At 49.7% G+C, this 27,802-nt stretch overlaps 1 protein-coding gene across 6 annotated transcripts in view; it reads left to right on the forward strand.

The window, feature by feature from the left end:
• The first annotated feature begins 4,876 nt into the window (after positions 1-4,876).
• Positions 4,877-27,802, forward strand: part of LOC140404080 (uncharacterized) — a 58,453-nt gene continuing 35,527 nt past the window's right edge. For 5 of the 6 annotated variants that reach the window (XM_072492461.1, XM_072492463.1, XM_072492464.1 and 2 more), the window contains exons 1-8: positions 4,877-5,030; positions 8,591-8,626; positions 8,751-8,777; positions 13,569-13,604; positions 16,575-16,601; positions 23,026-23,061; positions 27,255-27,281; positions 27,615-27,650. In XM_072492461.1, coding sequence (XP_072348562.1) covers positions 4,892-5,030; positions 8,591-8,626; positions 8,751-8,777; positions 13,569-13,604; positions 16,575-16,601; positions 23,026-23,061; positions 27,255-27,281; positions 27,615-27,650 — 364 coding nt within the window. In that variant the 5' untranslated portion in view covers positions 4,877-4,891. The remainder of the gene's footprint in view (positions 5,031-8,590; positions 8,627-8,750; positions 8,778-13,568; positions 13,605-16,574; positions 16,602-23,025; positions 23,062-27,254; positions 27,282-27,614; positions 27,651-27,802) is intronic. The other variant, XM_072492462.1, reaches the window with a different exon arrangement.

The raw sequence follows: 27,802 nt of genomic DNA on the forward strand, positions 1-27,802 counted from the left end.
TCGGCTTTCAGATCCATCACGCGGTCTCCCTCCAACTCACGTTTCTCAGCAACCTGCATTTATATAGCACCTGGACTGTGTCTGAACCAATCCCCAAGGTGTTTCACGAGGGTGTGTCCGAGCATGATCTGATAGCGAGGCACGAAGGGAGGCAGTGGTTCAACTGATCACAAACTGAGGCGAGGAGGTAGGTTTTAGGCCGGATTTTAAAGGAGGAGAGATGGGGGAGGCGAGGAAAGGGGGAAGGAGCAAAGAACGAACCCAAAAACCATAGGCCTGAGTTTTATTGGCAGCTCTGCTGATCCATCTCATGTCCAGCCCTGACCCCATGGCTTTTGGTCTCGAGTCGACACTGACCCGCATTCCCGCTGGCGGATATATCAGTGCAGAGAGCATTGTGCTACAGCCAATAAAATACTTCTGGAAATATTCACGGCTGTAAATTCGGACACATGGCAGCCAATCAGTGCACAGGAAAACTCCACGAACAGCACTTTCATTATGGTCAGATCGTCAGTTTTTAATTATATTGATTGAAGGAAAAATTAGTGTCAAGAACAGAGGGGATAACCTCAGAACATCCTCGAAATAGGGACCACGGGATCTTCTACATCGAACTGAGAGGCAAGTCAGGGTCGCAGTTTAACGCCTTCTCCAAATGACGACCCCTCCCTCAGTACTGACCCTCTGACAGTGCAGCACTCCCTCAGTACTGACCCTCTGACAGTGCGGCACTCCCTCAGTGCTGACCCTATGACAATGCAGCACTCCCTCAGTACTGACCCTCTGACAGTGCAGCACTCCTTCAGTACTGACCCTCTGACAGTGCAGCACTCCCTCAGTACTGACCCTCTGACAGTGCGGCACTCCCTCAGTGCTGACCCTATGACAATGCAGCACTCCCTCAGTACTGACGCTCTGACAGTGCGGCACTCCCTCAGTACTGACCCTCTGACAATGCGGCACTCCCTCAGTACTGACCCTCTGCCAATGCGGCACTCCCTCAGTACTGACCCTCTGACAGTGCGGCACTCCCTCAGTACTGACCCTCTGACAGTGCGGCACTCCCTCAGTACTGACCCTCTGACAGTGCGGCACTCCCTCAGCACTGGCCCTCTGACAGTGCTGCACTCCCTCAGTATTGACCCTCTGACAGTGCGGCACTCCCTCAGTACTGACCCTCTGACAGTGCGGCACTCCCTCAGTACTGACCCTCTGACAGTGCGGCACTCCCTCAGTACTGACCCTCTGACAGTGCGGCACTCCCTCAGTACTGACCCTCTGACAATGCGGCACTCCCTCAGTACTGACCCTCTGACAATGCGGCACTCCCTCAATACTGACCCTCTGACAGTGCGGCACTCCCTCAGTACTGACCCTCTGACAATGCAGCACTCCCTCAGTACTGACCCTCTGCCAATGCGGCACTCCCTCAGTACTGACCCTCTGACAGTGCAGCACTCCCCCAGTACTGACCCTCTGACAATGCGGCACTCCCTCAGTACTGACCCTCTGACAGTGCGGCAGAGGGTAGCGGGTGCCTGGAACTCGCTACCGGAGGAGGTGGTGGAAGCAGGGACGATAGTGACATTTAAGGGTCATCTTGACAAATACATGAATAGGATGGGAATAGAGGGATACGGACCCAGGAAGTGTAGAAGATTGTAGTTTAGTTGGGCAGCATGGTCGGCACGGGCTTGGAGGGCCGAAGGGCCTGTTCCTGTGCTGTACATTTCTTTGTTCTTTGTTCTATGCGGCCACTGGGGAACGTCAGGCCGAGGTGTTAGTAAGTGACCTGCATCTATTTTTCTCGGTTCACAATATTATATTGACGCAACTTGTCAGTGGTGTTTTAGGGAGTGGAGGGTCGCAGATGGCGGGCGTTGGTCCAATCCAATATCGACCTCACACCCTGGACCCAGAGGCAGCCTGGCACTGAATCGGACCAATGCTACCATCGCAGGGAGCAGTGCCCAACAACCCAAAACTGGGAGGAGATCCTGTCACTGACCGGTCCCAAAACTGGCAGGAGATCCTGTCACTGACCGGTCCCAAAACTGGGAGGAGATCCTGTCACTGACCGATCCCAAAACTGGGAGGAGATCCTGTCACTGACCAGTCCTAAAACTGGGAGGAGATCCTGTCATTGACCGATCCCAAAACTGGGAGGAGATCCTGTCACTGACCGATCCCAAAACTGGGAGGAGATCCTGTCACTGACCGGTCCCAAAACTGGCAGGAGATCCTGTCACTGACCGATCCCAAAACTGGGAGGAGATCCTGTCACTGACCGATCCCAAAACTGGGAGGAGATCCTGTCACTGACCGGTCCCAAAACTGGGAGGAGATCCTGTCACTGACCGATCCCAAAACTGGGAGGAGATCCTGTCACTGACCAGTCCTAAAACTGGGAGGAGATCCTGTCATTGACCGATCCCAAAACTGGGAGGAGATCCTGTCACTGACCGATCCCAAAACTGGGAGGAGATCCTGTCACTGACCGATCCCAAAACTGGGAGGAGATCCTGTCACTGACCGATCCCCAAATTGGGAGGAGATCCTGTCACTGACCGATCCCAAAACTGGGAGGAGATCCTGTCACTGACCGATCCCAAAACTGGGAGGAGATCCTGTCACTGACCGATCCCAAAACTGGGAGGAGATCCTGTCACTGACCGATCCCAAAACTGGCAGGAGATCCTGTCACTGACCGATCCCAAAACTGGGAGGAGATCCTGTCACTGACCGATCCCAAAACTGGGAGGAGATCCTGTCACTGACCGATCCCAAAACTGGGAGGAGATCCTGTCACTGACCGATCCCCAAATTGGGAGGAGATCCTGTCACTGACCGATCCCAAAACTGGGAGGAGATCCTGTCACTGACCGATCCCCAAATTGGGAGGAGATCCTGTCACTGACCGATCCCAAAACTGGGAGGAGATCCTGTCACTGACCGATCCCAAAACTGGCAGGAGATCCTGTCACTGACCAATCCCAAAACTGGGAGGAGATCCTGTCACTGACCGATCCCCAAATTGGGAGGAGATCCTGTCACTGACCGATCCCAAAACTGGGAGGAGATCCTGTCACTGACCGATCCCCAAATTGGGAGGAGATCCTGTCACTGACCGATCCCAAAACTGGGAGGAGATCCTGTCACTGACCGATCCCCAAATTGGGAGGAGATCCTGTCACTGACCGATCCCAAAACTGGGAGGAGATCCTGTCACTGACCGATCCCAAAACTGGGAGGAGATCCTGTCACTGACCAGTCCTAAAACTGGGAGGAGATCCTGTCACTGACCGATCCCAAAACTGGGAGGAGATCCTGTCACTGACCGGTCCCAAAACTGGGAGGAGATCCTGTCACTGACCGATCCCGGATCTTCTGATTAATATCTTTTTAAGCTTTGAAAATAGCAGATTCAGGGACATTTGTTGAATTAATGAGCTCTGCTCGAGCTTGTGAATTGAAAGCTGGACAGAAAATGCCTTCTGCAGCCTCGTCGCCTGGGATCAGCCGCTCAGTGAGGATGTCACAGCCTCCTGGCCACTGTGGCTCAGGCAGAAACTGGCCTGAGATCGGCTGGTCAACTGGGATTCAGTGTAATCCTGGAGTCGTCATGTTTTACCCTCTCTCCTCTCTCACCCTCCAGCCAATAATCAGCCAAGACAGCCTCGTTTGACACTCAGCCTTCCTACACCAACTGGAAAGCAAAAGGACTCATTACCCAATTGGACTGTCAGCCAAGACGCCCTTGGTCCCATTTTCAATTATTTTATATCTGGAAAGGAGAAATGTTCAACACTTGATAAACCCAATCGCTTTTAATGTTCCGATGAATTCTCTCCAACGTCGACACACACCGCCGTGTCCTGGAGATGCATCGTCAATTCCAGGGGACTCCAGGCCAATCTGGGTGGGTTGGTAATAATATTAATAATCCTCATTAGTGTCACAAGTAGGCTTACATTAACACTGCAGTGAAGTTACTGTGACAATCCCCTAGTCGCCACACTCCGGCTCCTGTTCGGGTACACAGAGGGAGAATTTGGAATGTCCAATTCACCTAACAGCGCGTCTTTCGGGACTTGTGGGAGGAAACCGGAGCACCCGGAGGAAACCCACGCAGACACGGGGACAACGTGCAGACTCCGCACAGACAGTGACCCAAGCCGGGAATCGAACCCGGGACTCTGGCGCTGCGAAGCAACAGTGCTAACCATTGGTAATGCTATCCTGAGGCCTTGTTCCTGATCAGTACTACGGGGGGAATTGTGAGGGTATGGGAGTCGAATAGCTCACCCATCACCCACACTCATTGTCCAGTTTTGTCTGTGTGGAACGGTCATTTGCGGGGAGGGGGTCGGAGTGGTACCGGTGCGTGTGCAGCAGCGGAGTAGGGGTCCCGTTGAGTAGGGGGTGGGGGGGGGGATGGAGGGAGTGATTTCTGTTCCTTCGGGGAAGGCAGTCAGTGGGAGCCAGGGGCAGTGATGTCAGGAAGCAGGTCAGAGGCATGAGATTATTACAACGGATCGGAATCCTGGCTGGAGCACAGGAGAGGATGTTGAGAACTGGAGGCAGAACCAAAATAAGAAAGATTAATGCATTTACAAATAGAAGTGTGGTCTACCTCCCGAATGACCACAGCCTCCCGGAATAAATCCCAATAACAACTCTGAGAGGCGGAATAATTTGTCTGGGTCACCGCTCTCACTCTGCTCACACATTGTGATTCCTGACTCCTGGTCCGCTCAGGATTGTAACGGGGGCAGGGTTTCTTTTTGGAGCGCTCTCGCTGTGGTTATCTCTGCTCCCTCCTGGCAGCAAATAGCAGTAGCCGCAGCGTCATGTGACTCGCTCTGACTGTCAATAGGAAGAGTATAAAATGCTCGGGCTGCTGCAACTCAACAATCACAGAACTCCCAGCCTTGGAACTCGCAGCGTTCAACAGCAAGGTCACGTCAAGATGAGACGCCTCCTCCTGATCGCTCTCCTCGCACTCGTCAGCCAGTCCTGTTGCAGAGGTGAGAAATTCTCTCTCTTATCTGGCAGGTAGGATATTCATCCGTTAGTGAGGATAGGACTAGAAGGCAGGCTAGGTTGAAAGAATTTCTACAAAAACCTCTTCAATGACTATTTTTGCTAAGTTGTCACTGTTGGAATATTGCGTCATTTAATTAACTATTTATTAAACTATTGGGAAGGAGCTGAGTCCTAATGCTTTACATTTTCAACAGCCTGTCTGCAATCTAATCAGAGACTCTCTCTGTCCAGATCTGCGAAACACTCATCGTAGGAGTGTTCCATTTTCACCATCGCTGTAAGGTTATTTACTAGGGTCTATTTCCCCCTTACATGCACACACCCATCCCCTAATGTTCTGTAAACACCTGACCCAAAGGACTTCATTAACTTGGGGCAGAAACCCCTCTCAATAACTGTGCAATCTTATACAGTGACCTTGTGACCCAGAACAGTGACCCTGCGACCCCTTAGCCCTGAAACCCCCTTCCATCATAAGGTCAGAAGTGGGGATGTTTGCGGATGACTGCACAATGTTCAGCACCATTCGTGACTCCTCAGATAATGAAGCAGTCTATGTCCAAATGCAGCAAGACCTGGGCAATATCCAGGCTGGGCTGACAAGTGGCAAGTTACACTCGCGCCACACACGTGCCCGGCAATGACCATCTCCTACCATTGCCTCTTGGCATCACCATCGCTGAATCCCCACAATCAACATCCTGGGGGTCATTGACCAGAAACTGAACTGGACCCAGCCATATAAATACTGTGGCTACCAGGTCAGGTCAAAGGCTGGGAATCCTACACCAAGTAACTCATCTCCTGACCCCTCAAAGCCTGGCCCCAATCTACAAGGCAAAAGTCAGGAGTGTGATGGAATACTCCCCACTTGCCTGGATGAGTGCAGCTCCAACAACACTCAAGAAGCTCAACACCACAAGGGTTACTCAGCTCCTGACCTCATTACAGCCTTGGTTCAAACGTGGACAAACGAGCTGAATGCCAGAGGTGAGGTGAGAGTGACTGCCCTTGACATCAAGGCAGCATTTGACCGAGTGTGGCATCAAGGAGCCCGAGCTAAACTGGAGTCAGTGGGAATCAGGGGGAAATCTCTCCGCTGGTTGGAGTCATACCCGGCACAAAGGGAGATGGTTGTGGTGGTTGGAGGTCAATCATCTCAGCTCCAGGACATCACTGCAGGAGTTCCTCAGGGTAGTGTCCTCGGCCCGACCATCTTCAGCTGCTTCATCAATGACCTCCCTTCCATCATAAGGTCAGAAGTGGGGATGTTTGCGGATGACTACACAATGTTCAACACCATTCGCGACTCCTCAGATAATGAAGCAGTCCCTGTCCAAATGCAGCAAGACCTGGACAATATCCAGGCTGGGCTGACAAGTGGCAAGTTACATTCACACCACACAACTGCCAGGCAATGACCATCTCCGAGAAGGAAGGATCTAACCATCGCCCCCTTGTCATTCAATGGCATTACCATCGTTGAATCCTCCACAATCAACATCCTGGGGCTTATTGACCAGGAACTGAACTGGACCCAGCCACATTAATACTGTGGCTACCAGGCAGGTCAAAGGTTAGGAATCCTACAGTGAGTAACTCACCTCCTGACCCCCCAAAGCCTGTCCACCATCTACAAGGCACAAGTCAGGAGTGTGATGGAATACTCTCCACTTGCCTGGGTGAGTGCAGCTCCAACAACACTCAAGAAGCTCGACACCATCCAGGACAAAGCAGCCCCGCTTGATTGCTCCCCCTTCCACAAACATTCACTCCCTCCACCACCGACACACAGTGGCAGCCGTGTGTACATCTACAAGATGCACAGCAGCAACTCACTAAGGTTCCTTAGACAGCACCTTCCAAACCCACGACCACCACCATCTAGAAGGACAAGAGCAGCAGATACCTGGGAACCCCACCACCTGGAGATTCCCTCCAGTCACTCACCACCCTGACTTGGAAATATATCGGCCGTTCCTTCACTGTCGCTGGGGCAAAATCCGGGAACTCCCTCTGCAACAGTGGGTGCACCTACACCAATGGACTGCAGCGATTCAAGAAGGCAGCTCACCCCCACCTTCTGAAGGGCAACTAGGGCTGGACAATAAATGCTGGGCCTAACCTGCGACACCCACATCTTTTGAATGAATAACCCTGTGATTCCTTACACTGGCCGAGGGATCTGACCCCGCGACCCCTCGTCCCACAGATGCTACAACATTCCCAAAAACACAAACAGCAGGGAAATGGCTCAGGGGTAGAGCTTAAAACTCCTCACACCTGGTGGGCATCTGGAGAGAATGGTGAAAGCTTCTGAATCCAGGAGGGTGACACTTTGGGCAGTGGGGAAGGGCAAAGGGTCTTTGATGGTCATTGGAATCGACAGAGGGAAGTGAGGGATTCAGGATGCTGCGTGCAGTCTGGGAAGCCCATTGCATTCTCAGGAGAGCCCATCCCATTCTGTAATAGGATAGACAGACAGACAGGCAAATAGAGAGACAGACAGTCAGATAGAGAGACAGACAGACAGACAGACAGATAGAGAGACCGACAGTCAGACAGACAGGCAAATAGAGAGAGAGATAGACAGACAGATAGAGAGACAGACAGGCAAATAGAGAGACAGACAGGCAAATAGAGAGAGAGATAGACAGACAGATAGAGAGACAGATCGACAGACAGGCAAATAGAGAGACAGACAGTCAGACAGGCAAATAGAGAGAGAGAGAGAGACAGACAGACAGATAGAGAGACAGTCAGACAGACAGGCAAATAGAGAGGACAGACAGTCAGACAGACAGGCAAATAGAGAGAAAGATAGACAGACAGACAGACAGGCAAATAGAGAGACAGACAGACAGATAGAGAGACAGACAGACAGACAGGCAAATAGAGAGACAGACGGTCAGACAGACAGGCAAATAGAGAGATAGACAGTCAGACAGACAGATAGAGACAGACAGACAGACAGATAGAGAGACAGATCGACAGACAGGCAAATAGAGAGACAGACGGTCAGACAGACAGGCAAATAGAGACAGACAGACAGTCAGACAGATGGAGAGACAGATCAACAGACAGGAAAATAGAGAGACAGACAGTCAGACAGACAGGCAAATAGAGACAGACAGACAGACAGATAGAGAGACAGACAGTCAGACAGACAGGCAAATAGAGAGAAAGATAGAGAGACAGACAGACAGGCAAATAGAGAGACAGACAGACAGATAGAGAGACAGACAGACAGGCAAATAGAGAAACAGACAGACAGACAGATAGAGAGACAGACAGTCAGACATACAGGCAAATAGAGAGAGAGAGAGAGACAGACAGATAGATAGAGAGACAGACAGATAGACTGGCAAATAGAGAGACAGACGGCCAGACAGACAGATGGACAGCGAGATACAATGAGCCATGAAGCCCAGCATTGTACAATATTCTGCTAACACTGACATTTTCTGGTCAATCTTTCAGGAAATATTGTTCTTCTAATATTATTATTATTCTAATTTCACTGCCTCTTGATATATTTCAGTTATATCCAGCCGCTCTGATGAGAGTCGAGGCGATGGTCAGTACATCTTTCCTCTCCAATTTCTAGCGTGTCCCTCCCTCTTTTCAAGGGAGATTTTATTGTGATTTCAGTGTGAAAAAAATGTTCTCTTATTTCATTACCGTCGTTTTTGTTTCTACAGATAAACGAGAAGCGGCTAATATTAAAGGTTTGTATATTTCAATATTTAAACTGGATTCTAAATGACCTTGCTCAAATCAATGCATTTTTATCCTGATCAATTACAGCAGCTAACAGCTCTCAATCTTTAACATGGAGGGAAATAGTTCAAACACCATTACAGAGAGGCTGCTGTGAGGAAGGAATTAACGTGTTTGATCTGTTGGATCACAAAGCAGTTTTTGAAAGTCATTAATGATAGAAAGAGACAGAAAGAGAAACAGGGAGAGATAGTGATAAGGCAAGAGAGACAAATAGAAAAAGACAGAGACAGAGTGAGAGAGACGTGGCAAGGGTGAGAGAGTCATAGAGCTCAAATTCCGACATCCATTATTCTATCCTCCAGCCCAGAGGCATCACAGACACAGAGTGAGAGGCAGGATGAGAGAGACCCTTAGACACAGAGACAGGGGGGGGAGACCCTTAGACATAGAAACACAGAGACAGGGTAAGAGAGACCCTAAGACACAGAGACAGGGGGAGAGAGACCCTTAGACACAGAAACACAGAGACAGGGGGAGAGAGACCCTAAGACACAGAGACAGGGGGAGAGAGACACTAAGACACAGAGACAGGGGGAGAGAGACCCTTAGACACAGAGACAGGGGGAGAGAGACCCTAAGACACAGAGACAGGGGGAGAGAGACCCTTAGACACAGAGACAGGGGGAGAGAGACCCTTAGACACAGAGACAGGGGGAGAGAGACCCTAAGACACAGAGACAGGGGGAGAGAGACCCTAAGACACAGAGACAGGGTGAGAGAGACCCTTAGACACAGAGACAGGGGGAGAGAGACCCTAGACCCTAAGACACAAAGACAGGGTGAGAGAGACCCTAAGACACAGAGACAGGGTGAGAGAGACCCTTAGACACAGAGACAGGGTGAGAGAGACCCTAAGACACAGAGACAGGGGGAGAGAGACCCTAAGACACAGAGACAGGGTGAGAGAGACCCTTAGACACAGAGACAGGGAGAGAGAGACCCTTAGACACAGAGACACAGAGACAGGGTAAGAGAGGCCCTAAGACACAGAGACAGGGGGAGAGAGACCCTAAGACACAGAGACAGGGGGAGAGAGACCCTAAGACACAGAGACAGGGTGAGAGAGACCCTTAGACACAGAGACAGGGTGAGAGAGACCCCAAGACACAGAGACAGGGGGAGAGAGACCCTAAGACACAGAGACAGGGGGAGAGAGACCCTAAGACACAGAGACAGGGGGAGAGAGACCCTTAGACACAGAGACAGGGGGAGAGAGACCCTTAGACACAGAGACAGGGGGAGAGAGACCCTTAGACACAGAGACAGGGTGAGAGAGACCCTTAGACACAGAGACAGGGGGAGAGAGACCCTTAGACACAGAGACAGGGGGAGAGAGACCCTTAGACACAGAGACAGGGTGAGAGAGACCCTTAGACACAGAGACAGGGGGAGAGAGACCCTAAGACACAGAGACAGGGGAGAGACCCTAAGACACAAAGACAGGGTGAGAGAGACCCTTAGACACAGAGACAGGGGGAGAGAGACCCTTAGACACAGAAACACAGAGACAGGGGGAGAGAGACCCTAAGACACAGAGACAGGGGGAGAGAGACCCTTAGACACAGAGACAGGGGGAGAGAGACCCTTAGACACAGAGACAGGGGGAGAGAGACCCTTAGACACAGAGACAGGGGGAGAGAGACCCTAAGACACAGCGACAGGGGGAGAGAGTCCCTAAGTCACAAAGACACAGAGACAGGGTGAGAGAGACCCTAAGACACAGAGACAGGGGGAGAGAGACCCTTAGACACAAAGACAGGGTGAGAGAGACCCTTAGACACAGAGACACAGAGACAGGGGGAGAGAGACCCTAAGACACAGAGACACAGAGACACAGAGACAGGGGGAGAGAGACCCTTAGACACAGAGACAGGGGGAGAGAGACCCTAAGACACAAAGACAGGGTGAGAGAGACCCTAAGACACAGAGACACAGAGACACAGAGACAGGGGGAGAGAGACACTAAGACACAGAGACAGGGTGAGAGAGACCCTTAGACACAGAGACAGGGGGAGAGAGACCCTAAGACACAGAGACAGGGTGAGAGAGACCCTAAGACACAGAGACAGGGGGAGAGAGACCCTTAGACACAGAGACAGGGGGAGAGAGACCCTAAGACACAGAGACAGGGGGAGAGAGACCCTAAGACACAGAGACAGGGGGAGAGAGACCCTAAGACACAGAGACAGGGGGAGAGAGACCCTTAGACACAGAGACAGGGTGAGAGAGACCCTTAGACACAGAGACACAGAGACACAGAGACAGGGGGAGAGAGACCCTTAGACACAGAGACAGGGTGAGAGAGACCCTTAGACACAGAGACAGGGGGAGAGAGACCCTTAGACACAGAGACAGGGGGAGAGAGACCCTTAGACACAGAAACACAGAGACAGGGGGAGGGAGACCCTTAGACACAGAGACAGGGTGAGAGAGACCCTTAGACACAGAGACACAGAGACACAGAGACAGGGGGAGAGAGACCCTTAGACACAGAGACACAGAGACACAGAGACAGGGGGAGAGAGACCCTTAGACACAGAGACAGGGTGAGAGAGACCCTTAGACACAGAGACAGGGGAGAGAGACCCTTAGACACAGAGACAGGGGGAGAGAGACCCTTAGACACAGAGACAGGGGGAGGGAGACCCTTAGACACAGAGACAGGGGGAGGGAGACCCTTAGACACAGAGACAGGGGGAGAGAGACCCTTAGACACAGAGACAGGGGGAGAGAGACCCTTAGACACAGAGACAGGGGGAGGGAGACCCTTAGACACAGAGACAGGGGGAGAGAGACCCTTAGACACAGAGACAGGGGGAGAGAGACCCTTAGACACAGAGACAGGGGGAGAGAGACCCTTAGACACAGAGACAGGGGGAGAGAGACCCTTAGACACAGAGACAGGGTGAGAGAGACCCTTAGACACAGAGACAGGGGAGAGAGACCCTTAGACACAGAGACAGGGGGAGGGAGACCCTTAGACACAGAGACAGGGGAGAGAGACCCTTAGACACAGAGACAGGGTGAGAGAGACCCTTAGACACAGAGACACAGAGACACAGAGACAGGGGGAGAGAGACCCTTAGACACAGAGACAGGGTGAGAGAGACCCTTAGACACAGAGACAGGGGGAGAGAGACCCTTAGACACAGAGACAGGGGGAGAGAGACCCTTAGACACAGAGACAGGGGGAGAGAGACCCTAAGACACAGAGACAGGGTGAGAGAGACCCTTAGACACAGAGACAAGGTTAGAGAGACCCTAAGACACAGAGACAGGGTGAGAGAGACCCTTAGACACAGAGACAGGGGGAGAGAGACCCTAAGACACAGAGACAGGGGGAGAGAGACCCTTAGACACAGAGACACAGAGACAGGGGGAGAGAGACCCTAAGACACAGAGACAGGGGGAGAGACCCTAAGACACAGAGACAGGGGGAGAGAGACCCTTAGACACAGAGACAGGGGGAGAGAGACCCTAAGACACAGAGACAGGGGGAGAGAGACCCTTAGACACAGAGACACAGAGACAGGGGGAGAGAGACCCTAAGACACAGAGACAGGGGGAGAGAGACCCTAAGACACAGAGACAGGGGGAGAGAGACCCTTAGACACAGAGACACAGAGACAGGGTGAGGGAGGCCCTAAGACACAGAGACAGGGGGAGAGAGACCCTAAGACACAGAGACAGGGGGAGAGAGACCCTTAGACACAGAGACACAGAGACAGGGGGAGAGAGACCCTAAGACACAGAGACAGGGGGAGAGAGACCCTTAGACACAGAGACAGGGTGAGAGAGACCCTTAGACACAGAGACAGGGGGAGAGAGACCCTTAGACACAGAGACAGGGGGAGAGACCCTAAGACACAAAGACACAGAGACAGGGTAAGAGAGACCCTAAGACACAGAGACAGGGTGAGAGAGACCCTAAGACACAGAGACACAGAGACAGGGTAAGAGAGACCCTAAGACACAGAGACAGGGTGAGAGAGACCCTAAGACACAGAGACAGGGTGAGAGAGACCCTAAGACACAGAGACACAGAGACAGGGGGAGAGAGACCCTAAGACACAGAGACAGGGGGAGAGAGACCCTTAGACACAGAGACAGGGGGAGAGAGACCCTAAGACACAGAGACAGGGTGAGAGAGACCCTTAGACACAGAGACAAGGTTAGAGAGACCCTAAGACACAGAGACAGGGGGAGAGAGACCCTTAGACACAGAGACAGGGGGAGAGAGACCCTAAGACACAAAGAGACAGAGACAGGGTGAGAGAGACCCTAAGACACAGAGAGACAGAGACAGGGTGAGGGAGACCCTTAGACACAGAGACAGAGAGACAGGGGGAGAGAGACCCTTAGACACAGAGACAGGGTGAGTGAGACCCCAAGACACAAAGAGACAGAGACAGGGTGAGAGAGACCCTAAGACACAGAGAGACAGAGACAGGGTGAGGGAGACCCTTAGACACAGAGACAGATACCAGAGAGTGCAGGACATTAACTGACTGAAGTCTGCCCTTTGACCTCCTGTTCAGCAGCTTCCAGTATATTCTCCTGTTGCTCATTTTATTCTGTGACAGGGAGGGGCCACAGCAAGTTCCGACTGAGCTCCCAGTGTGACAGTGGGGCAGCTCCCCAGCTCTGACTTACATTCTGTGATGCGAAACTCTCTGATATCACCCCCTCCTTCAGCAAGTACTGTTTTAATCTCACTGCCTCTCTGTTTGTTGTAGGATTTTCCAGCCACTCTGACGAGAGTCTCGGTGACGGTCAGTATATCAATTTTCCTCTTCACCTTCCGGCCTGTCCCCTCCTCTCCTGACAGTCCTGATATTGGGAGGTGGTTCCTCAGGGATTGGGATATTCCACACTCTCCCCGCCTCCCCCCCCCCCCCCCCCACTGGAGTCGTCCCTCACGGGCAGGTGGCTAGTGAGTGTCAACGGGTTTCACAACCCAGACCGCACGTTTTCTAAGTTCGTTCAAGGGATCTGGGCGTCGCTGGGCTGGGCCGGCATTTATTGCCCATCCCTGAGGACATTTAAGAGTCAACCACATTGCTGGAGTCACGTGTAGGCCAGACCGGGTAAGGACGGCAGATTTCCTCCCCTAAAGGACATTAGTGAACCAGCTTGGTTTTTACGACAATCGGCAATGGTTTCATGGTCATTATTAGACTTTTAATTCCAGATTTTTACTCAATTCAAATTTCACCATCTGCCCTGGTGTGATTTGAACCCGGGACCCAGGTCGTGATTCTGGGTCTCTGGATTAATAGTCCAACTACAATCCCACTGCACTACTGCCTCCCCTGCCCACCATGAGCCATACAATCTGCTGACAAAAGTCACTGGACAGTGACAATGCAGGCATCGCTGGCCCGACCAGCATTTATTATTCATCCCTAATTGCCCTTGGGAAGGTGGGGGTGAGCTGCCTTCTTGAACCGCTGCAGTCCCTGAGGTGTAGGTACCCCACTATGCTGTTGGGGATGGAGTTCTGGGATTTTCCCCCAGCGACAGTGAAGGAATGGCCAATATATTTCCATTTCAGGGGGGTGAGTAACTTGGAGGGGCACCTCCAGGTGGGTGGGGTTCCCAGGTATCTGCTGCTCTTGTCCTTCTAGATGGTAGTGGTCGGGGTTTGAAAGGTGCTGCCTGAAGAACCTTAGTGAGTTACTGCAGTGCATCTTGTAGATGGTACACACGGCTGCCACTGTGCGTTGGTGATGGAGGGTTTGAATGTTTGTGGAAGGGGGAACAATCAAGTGGGGCTGCTTTGTCCTGGATGGTGTCGAGCTTCTTGAGAGTTGTTGGAGCTGCGCTCATCCAGGCAAGTTGAAAATTGCTTATTGTCACAAGTAGGCTTCAAATGAAGTTACTGTGAAAAGCCCCTAGTCGCCACATTCCGGCGCCTGTTCGGGGAGGCTGGTACGGGAATTGAACCATGTTGCTGGCCTGCCTTGGTCTGCTTTCAAAGCCAGTGATTTAGCCCTGTGCTAAACAGCCCCTGGTGAGTATTCCATTACACTCCAGACTTGTGCCTTGTAGATGGTGGATAGGCTTTGGGGGGTCAGGAGGTGAGTTACTCACCGCAGGATTCCTAACCTTTGACCTGATCTGGTACCCACAGTATTAATGTGGCTGGGTCCAGTTCAGTTTCTGATCAATGGTAACCCCCAGGATGTTGATTGTTGGGGATTTAGCGATGGTAATGCCGTTGAATGTTAAAGAGCGATATTGCGAATGATACTTGTCAGCCCAAGCCTGGACATTGTCCAGGTCTTGCTGCATTTGGACAGGGACGGCTTCATTATCTGAGGAGTCGCGAATGGTGTTGAACATTGTGCAGTCATCTGTAAACATCCCCACTTCTGACCTTATGATGGAGGGAAGGTCATTGATGAAGCAGCTGAAGATGGTTGGGTCTAGGACACGACCCTGAGGAACTCCTGCAGTGATGTCCTGGAGCTGAGATGATTGACCTCCAATCACCACAACCATCTCCCTTTGTGCCAGGTGTCATGTGAGAGCACCTTTAAAGGAATGGGTGTTTATAAATGGGTGTGTATATAAATATCCGCAGTGAGAGTACCTTTACTGCTGCAGTGATGTCAGAGAGTGGGTGGAGCTGGACTGTCTGTCAGCTTTTTACTTTCGTTTTTGAGCAGGCTGTTTGCTGCAGGGTGTGCTTTAGTTTCGTTTTCAGAGCTGGATAGCTGCAGTCACAGCCAGAAGGTGTATGAATTTCTCTCTGTAATCTAAAGACTGTAAATCGATCCTGGTGATTTAAAACTAATAACAGTAGTGACTTTAACCTGATGTGCTTCTGGTACAAGGTGTTTTAAGTTGTATGGATGTTAAAAGGAAAGCTTAAAGGATTACTTAGTGTTGTATTATTTGGGGGTTGTATTCGAATTAATGGTTGCTAAGATGTTCACTGTATGTTTTAAAAAGGTTAACTTGAGTTCATAGAATAAACATTGTTTTGCTTTAAAAAATACTTTTCCATTTCTGCTGTCCCACACCTGTAGAGTGGGCCGTGTGCTCCCCAGAACCACAATCTATTAAAAGTTGTGGGTCAGATGAAATCCATAATACACTTTGGGGTTCTCGAAACCGTGACCCATAACACAGGTATGGCTCCAAACAGCAAAGAGTTTCCCCCCTGATTCCCATTGACTCCAGTTTTGCTCGGGCTCCTTGATGCCGCACTCGGTCAAATGTGGTCACGATCAGGGGCAGTCACTCTCACTTCTACCCAGCAAGAAGCAGTAATTCTGCCTGATTTCCCCCTTTCCTGATTCCGGGTGGGGGGGGAGAGGTCACATTCCAGTCCCTATCACTAATTCGGCTCACATCAGCCATGCAGACGGCGGGGCGGGTTAGGGGATTCCTGGATGTGGCACTCATTCCCTTTACCCCAGGCAAGTGAGGGGTGAGAGGGAAGTGCTGGCATCTTGCTGTGCATTCACCCTCCAAATCACCATTTGTTGTTTGGTAAGAATCTCTGTTCACTCTCTGTCCTCTCTGTTTTAGACAAGATAATCTCAATTGACAATAGCAGAAGCTGCAGCCAATTAGCTCCCAATCATTGGCGATGGTCCAACTTCAGTCAGTAATCCTCAAGGTTGACAAACTACTCAAAAGAAAATAGCCATTTGACGGGTTGGATCCAATTTTATTGTGATTTCTGTGGGGTTTCATTTTTAGATTTAACCATTTTGTTTTTCTTTCTACAGATAAACAAGAATCTGATGGGATTGAAGGTTCGTATATAAATGGGATTTGAAATGACCTTGCTTAAATCGATCAATTGTCATTGCATGAATCATTAGGAGTGAAGCTTCTCCTATTTCAGTCATATGCTCTCGACCTGTATCTCTCCCTTATTGTGGGATCGCAGAAATTTACAGGACAATTGGGAAGTCATTCGGAGCCAGCCTGCGACAGAGCTGCCCGGCCTCATCCCTCTATCCAGATCGTGGTCTCCTGTAGGTTCTGGCACTTTCAGTGAAACACGAGTGCTTTTGTTAAATGCAGCTGTATTCCCAAGCCAGGTGCGCAGAGTTGGGAAAATTCCTGGCTCATTGCATCCACCTCAGGAGAAACAGCCCCTCGGGGGGGGAGGGGAATGTGTACGGGAGCCATGCCCACCACCCCGGGAAACAGTTGGGAGGCAGAGGCTTCCAGGCGCGGAGCCGGCTGGTTACGGGTCGCCTCGTTGCTCCGGGTCTTTGTCCCAGTTGTAATTCAAATTGTAAAACAAAAAAACAGCACTCACCCCTTACCCCCCCCAATCACTACCCATGCCCCATCTATGCAACCACCTACTACCTCCCCATGGTGCCTCACACTCTCCATGTCAACCTATGCCCCTTCTACCCATCCCCTGTGACACGTTATGGGCCCTGTGCCAGCTTGGTGTCATCTCATGCCAACCCATGTCCACCCCACCCACCTACCTTTTTCTTACATCAAGCCAATTCACCCTGTATCTATGAGAGGCAGATCTCAGGAGCCATGCTGAGATGAAATAAAATAATGTTCTAAGCATCCATTACAGACTTCACTATCTGTAGTTATAAAAGCCCATTCAAATCCCTCAGAAAAACAATCATTTGTATTCATAACCCTACAACAAAGACAGCTAATCTCTTAATAACCTGTTGGAGCTTTCAATCAAACTGTGAATTTCAAGAACCCCACCCTACCTCATTGTGATGAAAGGTTATGGATGGAGTAAAGCCCAATAAGACTATAATGATACCCCTCAGGCTTATGTTAAGAAACAGCTATTGAAATTGTAAACAGTGATTTTTTTTCAACTGAGGGACATAGAAGGCTGTTTTTATTTTCCCAAAATTTAAAGAGCAGAGGACTTAAATAAAAAATTTTTTTTTTAAATTTAGAGTACCCAATTCATTTTTTTCCAATGAAGGGGCAATTTAGCGTGGCCAATCCACCTACCCTGCACATCTTTGGGTTGTGGGGGTGAAACCCACGCAGACACGGGGAGAATGTGCAAACTCCACACGGACAGTGACCCAGAGCTGGGATCGAACCTGGGACTTTGGTACGTGAGGCAGCAGGGCTAACCACTGCGCCACACTGCTGTCCTAGGACTTAAATAAATTAACAGATTGACAGTTCCATAGACTTTATCCACCTTTTATGCACATTCATATTTATTCTTAAAAATCTTAAATCGGACACTATGGAAAATGGACCTCACTCCAGCAAAGAGAATGGGGTCTGTTTGAACTTTGCACTGAGCTCAAGTAGCTCTTCTGGGTTCAGGTTTCCCATATGTGTGAATCACGTCCCTTCCCCGACCAGTAAAAACACCTGTTGGAAATGGGGGCGGGGCTTCTGGATTCTCGGTCCTGCTGCCATATTGTCTAAAGAATGAAGTTTGCATGATTCCAGGCCATATAGCAGTTTACAGCAATGAAGACCAAAACTGCTCACAATACTCCAGGTGTGGCCTCACCAAGGCCCTGTGTAATTGCAGCAAGACATCCCTGCTCCTGTACTCGAATCCTCTCGCTATGAAGGCCAACATACCATTAGCCTTCTTTACTGCCTGCTGTACCTGCGCGCTTACCTTCAGTGACTGGTTTGTTAGTGATAGATTTGTTAGTGGGGGAGCATTTTGGAGATAGTGACCACAATTCTGTGACTTTCACTTTAGTAATGGAGAGGGATAGGTACGTGCAACAGGGCAAGGTTTACAATTGGGGGAAGGGTAAATACGATGTTGTCAGACAAGAATTGAAGTGCATAAGTTGGGAACATAGGCTGGCAGGGAAGGACACAAGTGAAATGTGGAACTTGTTCAAGGAACAGGTGCTACGTGTCCTTGATATGTATGTCCCTGTCAGGCAGGGAAGAGATGGTCGAGTGAGGGAACCATGGTTGACAAGAGAGGTTGAATGTCTTGTTAAAAGGAAAAAGGTGACTTATGTAAGGCTGAGGAAACAAGGTTCAGACAGGGCATTGGAGGGATACAAGATAGCCAGGAGGGAACTGAAGAAAGGGATTAGGAGAGCTAAGAGAGGGCATGAACAATCTTTGGCGGGTAGGATCAAGGAAAACCCCAAGGCCTTTTACACATATGTGAGAAATATGAGAATGACTAGAGCGAGGGTAGGTCCGATCAAGGACAGTAGCGGGAGATTGTGTATTGAGTCTGAAGAGATAGGAGAGGTCTTGAATGAGTATTTTTCTTCTGTATTTACAAATGAGAGGGGCGATATTGTTGGAGAGGACAGTGTGAAACAGATTGGTAAGCTCGAGGAAATACTTGTCAGGAAGGAAGATGTGTTGGGCATTTTGAAAAACTTGAGGATAGACAAGTCCCCCGGGCCTGACGGGATATATCCAAGGATTCTATGGGAAGCAAGAGATGAAATTGCAGAGCCGTTGGCAATGATCTTTTCGTCCTCACTGTCAACAGGGGTGGTACCAGGGGATTGGAGAGTGGCGAATGTCGTGCCCCTGTTCAAAAAAGGAACTAGGGATAACCCTGGGAATTACAGGCCAGTTAGTCTTACTTCGGTGGTAGGCAAAGTAATGGAAAGGGTACTGAAGGATAGGATTTCTGAGCATCTGGAAAGACACTGCTTGATTAGGGATAGTCAGCACGGATTTGTGAGGGGTAGGTCTTGCCTTACAAATCATATTGAATTCTTTGAGGAGGTGACCAAGCATGTGGATGAAGGTAAAGCAGTGGATGTAGTGTACATGGATTTTAGTAAGACATTTGATAAAGTTCCCCATGGTAGGCTTATGCAGAAAGTAAGGAGGCATGGGATAGTGGGAAATTTGGCCAGTTGGATAACGAACTGGCTAACCGATAGAAGTCAGAGAGTGGTGGTGGATGGCAAATATTCAGCCTGGATCCCAGTTACCAGTGGCGTACCGCAGGGATCAGTTCTGGGTCCTCTGCTGTTTGTGATTTTCATTAATGACTTGGATGAGGGAGTTGAAGGGTGGGTCAGTAAATTTGCAGACGATACGAAGATTGGTGGAGTTGTGGATAGTAAGGAGGGCTGTTGTCGGCTGCAAAGAGACATAGATAGGATGCAGAGCTGGGCTGAGAAGTGGCAGATGGAGTTTAACCCTGAAAAGTGTGAGGTTGTCCATTTTGGAAGGACAAATATGAATGCGGAATATAGGGTTAACGGTAGAGTTCTTGGCAATGTGGAGGAGCAGAGAGATCTTGGGGTCTATGTTCATACATCTTTGAAAGTTGCCACTCAAGTGGATAGAGCTGTGAAGAAGGTCTATGGTGTGCTCGCGTTCATTAACAGGGATTGAATTTAAGAGCCGTGAGGTGATGATGCAGCTGTACAAAACTTTGGTAAGGCCACATTTGGAGTACTGTGTACAGTTCTGGTCGCCTCATTTTAGGAAGGATGTGGAAGCTCTGGAAAAGGTGCAAAGAAGATTTACCAGGATGTTGCCTGGAATGGAGAGTAGGTCTTACGAGGAAAGGTTGAGGGTGCTAGGCCTTTTCTCATTAGAGCGGAGAAGGATGAGGGGCGACTTGATAGAGGTTTATAAGATGATCAGGGGAATAGATAGAGTAGACAGTCAGAGACTTTTTCCCCGGGTGGAACACACCATTACAAGGGGACATAAATTTAAGGTGAAAGGTGGAAGATATAGGAGGGATATCAGAGGTAGGTTCTTTACCCAGAGAGTAGTGGGGGCATGGAATGCACTGCCTGTGGAAGTAGTTGAGTCGGAAACATTAGGTACCTTCAAGCAGCTATTGGATAGGTACATGGATGACGGTAAAATGATATAGTGTGGATTTATTTGTTCTTAAGGGCAGCACGGTAGCATTGTGGATAGCGCAATTGCTTCACAGCTCCATGGTCCCAGGTTCGATTCCGGCTTGGGTCATTGTCTGTGCGGAGTCTGCACGTCCTCCCCGTGTCTGCGTGGGTTTCCTCCGGGTGCTCCGGTTTCCTCCCACAGTCCAAAGATGCGCGGGTTAGGTGAATTGGCCAATGATAAATTGCCCTTAATGTCCAAATTGCCCTTGGTGTTGGGTGGAGGTGTTGAGTTTGGGTATGGTGCTCTTTCCAAGAGCCGGTGCAGACTCAAAGGGCCGAATGGCCTCCTTCTGCACTGTAAATTCAATGATAATCTATGATTAATCTAGGACAAAGGTTCGGCACAACATCGTGGGCCGAAGGGCCTGTTCTGTGCTGTATTTTCTATGTTCTATGGTGTACGAGGACATCGCACATTCGCCTCTCCCAATCTATAGCCATTCAGATAATAATCTGCCATCTCGTTTTTGCTACCAAAGTGGATAAGATCCCATTTATCCAAATTATACCGCAGCTGCCATTCATTTTCCCATTCACTCAGCCTGTCCAAATCACATCTGCATCCTCCTCACAGCTCACCCTCCCACCCAGCTTTGTGTCTGTACATAGAGCTCTCGCTGTGATTTAACTAATATTTTGAACATTTGTAGCATAATCTCACCCACTGCTCGTCTATTTGATGCCTCAGCTACTAAAGGAAAGTATTTGCTTTCTTAACCATCTTGGGTGAAATTCTCCGTTATCGGCGCAAAGTCCGCCGATCGGCGCCAAAAACGGCGCAAATCCGACCTTCATCACGCCGCCACAAACGTCGCAAAGTCTCCGGCCCGGAATGGGCTAGCAGCGGCGTGACGGGATCCGCGCTTGCTCACGTGCTTCACGCCGTGCGGCGTCATACACGCCGCACGGCGTGACGGCTCATCAGGACGCGCTGCTCCCCCCCACCCGACCGGAACAACCAACCAGGATGGCCGCCCGCCACTCAGCCCCGAGGTTCCAGTCACGGGATGTGGAGGCGCTCCTGGACGCAGTGGAGCAGAGGAGGGAGGCCCTGTATCCCGGGCACAGCTGCAGAGTTGCCCCACGCCACACGTGGAGGGAGGTGGCAGAGGCCGTCACCGCTGTGGCCCTGACACCACGGACAGGCACCCAGTGCCACAAGAAGGTGAACGACTTCGTCAGAGCAGCCAGAGGGAGCCTCCCCCCCCTGCCCGATATCCATTATTACTGTCCTGATACATTCAGGTATATATGGCCATATATTCCAAGGTCACTCTGTTTCCCCCACACCTCAGTATCCTTCCGTGTATCACCTATTCCCTTCACCTTGTTCGTCCTCCCCAAATCCATTACCTCACACCTCAGGATTTAACTCCATTTGCCACTTTCCTGCCCAATCCATTGGTATCTTGCTGAAGTTTATAACTATCCGCCTCACTATCAGCCACACGGCCAATTCTGTAGAATAGAATCAGAGAATCCCTACAGTGCAGAAGGAGGCCATTCGGCCCATCGAATCTGTACCCACCCTTCAAAAGAGCACTGGATAAAAGCAAATTACTGCGGATGCTGGAATCTGGAACGAAAGAGAAAATGCTGGAAAATCTCAGCAGGTCTGGCAGCATCTGTAGGGAGAGAAAAGAGCGAACGTTTCGAGTCCGATGACTCTTTGTCAAAACTCCAAAGTTTCAAAAGAGCATTCTACCTAGGCTTAAACACCCGCCCTATTCCCCTAACCCCACCTACACCTTTGGGCATTAAGGGGCAATGTAGCATGGCCAAACCTCCTAACGTGCACATCTGGACTGTGGGAGGAAACCGGAGCACCCGGAGGAAACCCACGCAGACACGGGGAGAACATGCAGACTCCGCACAGACAGTGTACCCAAGCCGGGAATCGAACCTGGTACCCTGGGGCTGTGAGGCAGCTGTGCTAACCACTGTTCCACCGCGCCACAGGACCCGCTGCGCAATTATTAATCACACTTTTTACATTTAAATTAAAATCTTTAATGCAGACCACAAAAGTCCTTCTATCCTGTTGCTCCCGTTAGCCTAGCCCCAGTCAGAGAGCAGAGGGACTGACCAGACAGACGGACAGTCAGACGTCAGATTATGGCTGAAGTCTGCCCTTTGACCTCCTGTTCAGCAGCTTCCAGTATATTCTCCTGTTGCTCATTTTATTCTGTGACAGGGAGGGGCCACAGCAAGTTCCGACTGAGCTCCCAGTGTGACAGTGGGGCAGCTCCCCAGCTCTGACTTACATTCTGTGATGTGAAACTCTCTGATTTCACCCCCTCCTTCAGCAAGTACTGTTTTAATCTCACTGCCTCTCTGTTTGTTGTAGGATTTTCCAGCCACTCTGACGAGAGTCTCGGTGACGGTCAGTATATCAATTTTCCTCTTCACCTTCCGGCCTGCCCCCTCCTCTCCTGACAGTCCTGATATTGGGAGGTGGTTCCTCAGGGATTGGGATATTCCACACTCTCCCCCCCCCCCCCCCCCCCCACCCCCCACTGGAGTCGTCCCTCACGGGGCAGGTGGCTAGTGAGTGTCAACGGGTTTCACTACCGACCCCACCCAAGGCCAAAACAATCTGGTCCACGATGGACAGTGACAAGGAGCAGGAACTCTGTCTGATCGTCCCTCTTGGTTTATCCTGGGGCGGGGGAGAGCTTCCATTCATCTGTCTGTCACTAACCCCACTGCAATCAGCGAACACAGGGCCGACTCTGGGCCGCTTTCAGGTTATAAGCATACAAAGTGGCAAAAATTAGTGGGAGACTAGAGGACTGGGAAATCTTTAGGGGGCAACAGAAAGCTACTAAAAAAGCTATAAAGAAGAGTAAGATAGATTGCTCAGAATATAAAAACAGATAGTAAAAGTTTCTACAAATATATAAAACAAAAAAGAGTGGCTAAGGTAAATATTGGTCCTTTAGAGGATGAGAAGGGAGATTTAATAATGGGAGATGAGGAAATGGCTGAGGAACTGAACAGGTTTTTTGAGTCGGTCTTCACAGTGAAAGACACAAATAACATGCCAGTGACTGATAGAAATGAGGCTATGACAGGTGAGGACCTTGAGTGGATTGTTATCACTAAGGAGGTAGTGATGGGTAAGCTAATGGGGCTAAAGGTAGACAAGTCTCCTGGCCCTGATGGAATGCATCCCAGAGTGCTAAAAGAGATGGCTAGAGAAATTGCAAATGCACTAGTGATAATTTACCAAAATTCACTAGACTCTGGGGTGGTCCCAACGGATTGGAAATTAGCAAACGTGACACCACTGTTTAAAAAAGGAGGTAGGCAGAAATTGGGTAATTATAGGCCAGTGAGCTTAACTTCGGTAGTAGGGAAGATGCTAGAATCTATCATCAAGGAAGAAATAGCGAGGCATCTGGATGGAAATTGTCCCATTGGGCAGGCGCAGCATGGCTTCATAAAGGGCAGGTCGTGCCTAACCAATTTAGTGGAATTTTTTGAGGACATTACCAGTGCGGTAGATAACGGGGAGCCAATGGATGTGGTGTATCTGGATTTCCAGAAAGCCTTTTACAAGGTGCCACACAAAAGGTTGCTGCATAAGATAAAGATGCATGGCATTAAGGGGAAAGTAGTAGCATGGATAGAGGATTGGTTAATTAATAGAAAGCAAAGAGTGGGGATTAATGGGTGTTTCTCTGGTTGGCAATCAGTAGCTAGCGGTGTCCCTCAGGGATCAGTGTTGGGCCCACAATTGTCCACAATTTACATAGATGATTTGGAGTTGGGGACCAAGGGCAATGTGTCCAAGTTTGCAGACGACACCAAGATGAGTGGTAAAGCAAAAAGCGCAGAGGATACCGGAAGTCTGCAGAGGGATTTGGATAGGCTAAGTGAATCGGCTAGGATCTGGCAGATGGAATACAATGTTGACAAATGTGAGGTTATCCATTTTGGTAGGAATAACAGCAAAAGGGATTATTATTTAAATGATAAAATATTAAAACATGCTGCTGTGCAGAGAGACCTGGGTGTGCTAGTGCATGAGTCGCAAAAAGTTGGTTTACAGGTGCAACAGGTGATTAAGAAGGCAAATGGAATGTTGTCCTTCATTGCTAGAGGGATGGAGTTTAAGACTAGGGAGGTTATGCTGCAATTGTATAAGGTGTTAGTGAGGCTACACCTGGAGTATTGTGTTCAGTTTTGGTTTCCTTACTTGAGAAAGGACGTACTGGCACTGGAGGGTGTGCAGAGGAGATTCACTAGGTTAATCCCAGAGCTGAAGGGGTTGGATTACGAGGAGAGGTTGAGTAGACTGGGACTGTACTCGTTGGAATTTAGAAGGATGAGGGGGGATCTTATAGAAACATTTAAAATTATGAAGGGAATAGATAGGATAGATGCGGGCAGGTTGTTTCCACTGGTGGGTGAAAGCAGAACTAGGGGGCATAGCCTCAAAATAAGGGGAAGTGGATTTAGGACCGAGTTTAGGAGGAATTTCTTCACCCAAAGGGTTGTGAATCTATGGAATTCCTTGCCCAGTGAAGCAGTAGAGGCTCCTTCATTAAATGTTTTTAAGATAAAGATAGATCGTTTTTTGAAGAATAAAGGGATTAAGGGTTATGGTGTTCGGGCCGGAAAGTGGAGCTGAGTCCACAAAAGATCAGCCATGATCTCATTGAATGGCGGAGCAGGCTCGAGGGGCCAGATGGCCGACTCCTGCTCCTAGTTCTTATGTTGTTATGTTCTTATATCCTGGCTTTATGATTCATGTCCATATTTTCTGGGATCTTCCTCTGTATTCTTCCCCAAATCAGCATTTGTTGTTTGTACACTCCACTTAGTCTAAACTCACCTTACAAAAAACAAGATAATCTAGATTACACAGCACCCTGGCGGCACGGTGGCGCAGTGGTTAGCACAGCTGCCTCACGGCGCCGAGGTCCCAGGTTCGATCCCAGCCCCGGGTCACTGTCCGTGTGGAGTTTGCACATTCTCCCCGTGTCTGTGTGGGTCTCACTCCCCACAACCCAAAGATGTGCAGGGTAGGTGGATTGACCGCACTAAATTGCCCCTTAATTGAATTATATAGATTATACAACACCCAATATTGGAACCTGGAGCCAATCAGCTTTTTTACACAAGATTACTGGCTAGTGTCCAACTTCATCCAGAAATCACAGGGGAAATCCAACCCAGCCAATTACCACTCAGGATTCTCTCTATTACCAGTAAAGTGATTGAAGGCGATATCCAAGAACTATCAAGTGGCCCCAATCACCTTCATCTGTCACCAATATTCACTTTGCGTTCCTGAGGACTTCATTACCTTTGTTCTAGAGGTGAGAGTGACTGCCCTTGACTTCAAGGGAGCATTTGATAAACTGGCATCAAGGAGCCCGAGCTAAACTGGAGTCAATGGGAATCAGGGGGAAAACTCTCCGCTGGTTGGAGTCATTCCCGGCACAAAGGTTGTGGTGGTTGGAGGTCAATCATCTCAGCTCCAGGACATCACTGCAGGAGTTCCTCAGGGTCGTGTCCTCGGCCCGACCATCTTCAGCTGCTTCATCAATGATCTTCCTTCCATCATAAGGTCAGAAGTGGGGATGTTTGCGGATGACTGCACAATGTTCAGCACCATTCGCAACTCCTCAGATAATGAAGCAGTCCCCGTCCAAATGCAGCAAGATCTGGGCAATATCCAGGCTGGGCTGACAAATGGCAAGTTATATTGGTGACACACAAGTGCCAGGCAATGACCATTTCAAACAAGAGAGGATCTACCCATCGCCCCCTTGACATTCAATGGCATCACCATCGCTGAATCCCCCACAATCAACATCCTGGGGGTTACCATTGATCAGAAACTGAACTGGACCCAGCCACATTAATACTGTGTTTACAAGAGCAGGTCAAAGGCCAGGAATCCTACAGTGAGTAACTCATCTCCTGACCCCCCAAAGCCTGTCCACAAGACACAAGTCAGGAGTGTGATGGAACACTCTCCACTTGCCTGGGTGAGCTCAGCTCCAACAACACTCAAGAAGCTCAACACCATCCAGGACAAAGCAGCCCTGCATGATTGGCACCCCATCCACAAACATTCACTCCCTCCCCCTCCACCCCCCAAAGCACAGTGGCAGCCGTGTGTACCATCTACAAGATGCAATGCAGCAATTCACTAAGGTTCCTTTGACAGCACCTTCCAAACCTACGACCTCTATGTTCCAGATTCCTACAAATAACACCTCCTGGAAGTTTCCCTCGAAGTCACTCACCATCCTGACTTGGAAATATATCGGCCGTTCCTTCACTGTCGCTGGGGCAACATCCTGGAACTCCCTCCCTAACAGCACTGTGGGTGTACCTACACCTCACAGACTGCAGCCGTTCCAGGCAACTCACCAGCACTTTGTGAAGGGTAACTAGGGATGGGTAATAAATGCCAGTGAGGCCCACATCCTGCAACAGAATAAACAATAACTAACCACGATAAGCAATGACAGAATTACAATCTATGCAAATGAACTGCAGTTTAACTGATTTTATCCAATTTAATTTTCATATTCATGTATTTGTTTCTTTGTGCAGATAAACAAGGATCTGTTGCTATTGAAGGTTTGTACATTTCAATAATTAGTTTGGGTTCTAAATGACCTTGATTAAATCGCTAAATTCTCATACTACAGTATTACGAGAACAGCTGAAATGTATGTGTCACGCTCTCTGCTTCCTCCGGTACATTTATGCAGCTGGCTTCATTCGTTCTATCCTCCAATTGAGAAGCAGAAAGGGAGAGAGCAGGAGTGAAACAGAGTGAGACCAAAAGACAAACGGATAGAACAGGAGGCAGAGCAATAATGACAAACAGATAGAGGGACAGATAGATGGAGTGATGTGAAATCTTCCAACACTCTCCCTCTTTCATTAATCTCTCTGTATTTTTGGCAGGAATCTCTGGCCGCTCCGATGAGAGTCTCACTGAAGGTTAGTATCTCAAACTTTCTCTCTACCTCCCAGTGTCCCCCCCTCCTCTCCTGACTCGGGGAAAGGTTTCACCAGAGTTGGGGGTAGGGTAAACCCTTGGCCCAGCAGCATTCCTCTAACATCATCCGGGTTAAAACAGCCCCACTTGATGA

The sequence above is a fragment of the Scyliorhinus torazame genome, chromosome 29 (assembly GCF_047496885.1).
Source record: "Scyliorhinus torazame isolate Kashiwa2021f chromosome 29, sScyTor2.1, whole genome shotgun sequence".
NCBI classification, from domain to species: domain Eukaryota; kingdom Metazoa; phylum Chordata; class Chondrichthyes; order Carcharhiniformes; family Scyliorhinidae; genus Scyliorhinus; species Scyliorhinus torazame.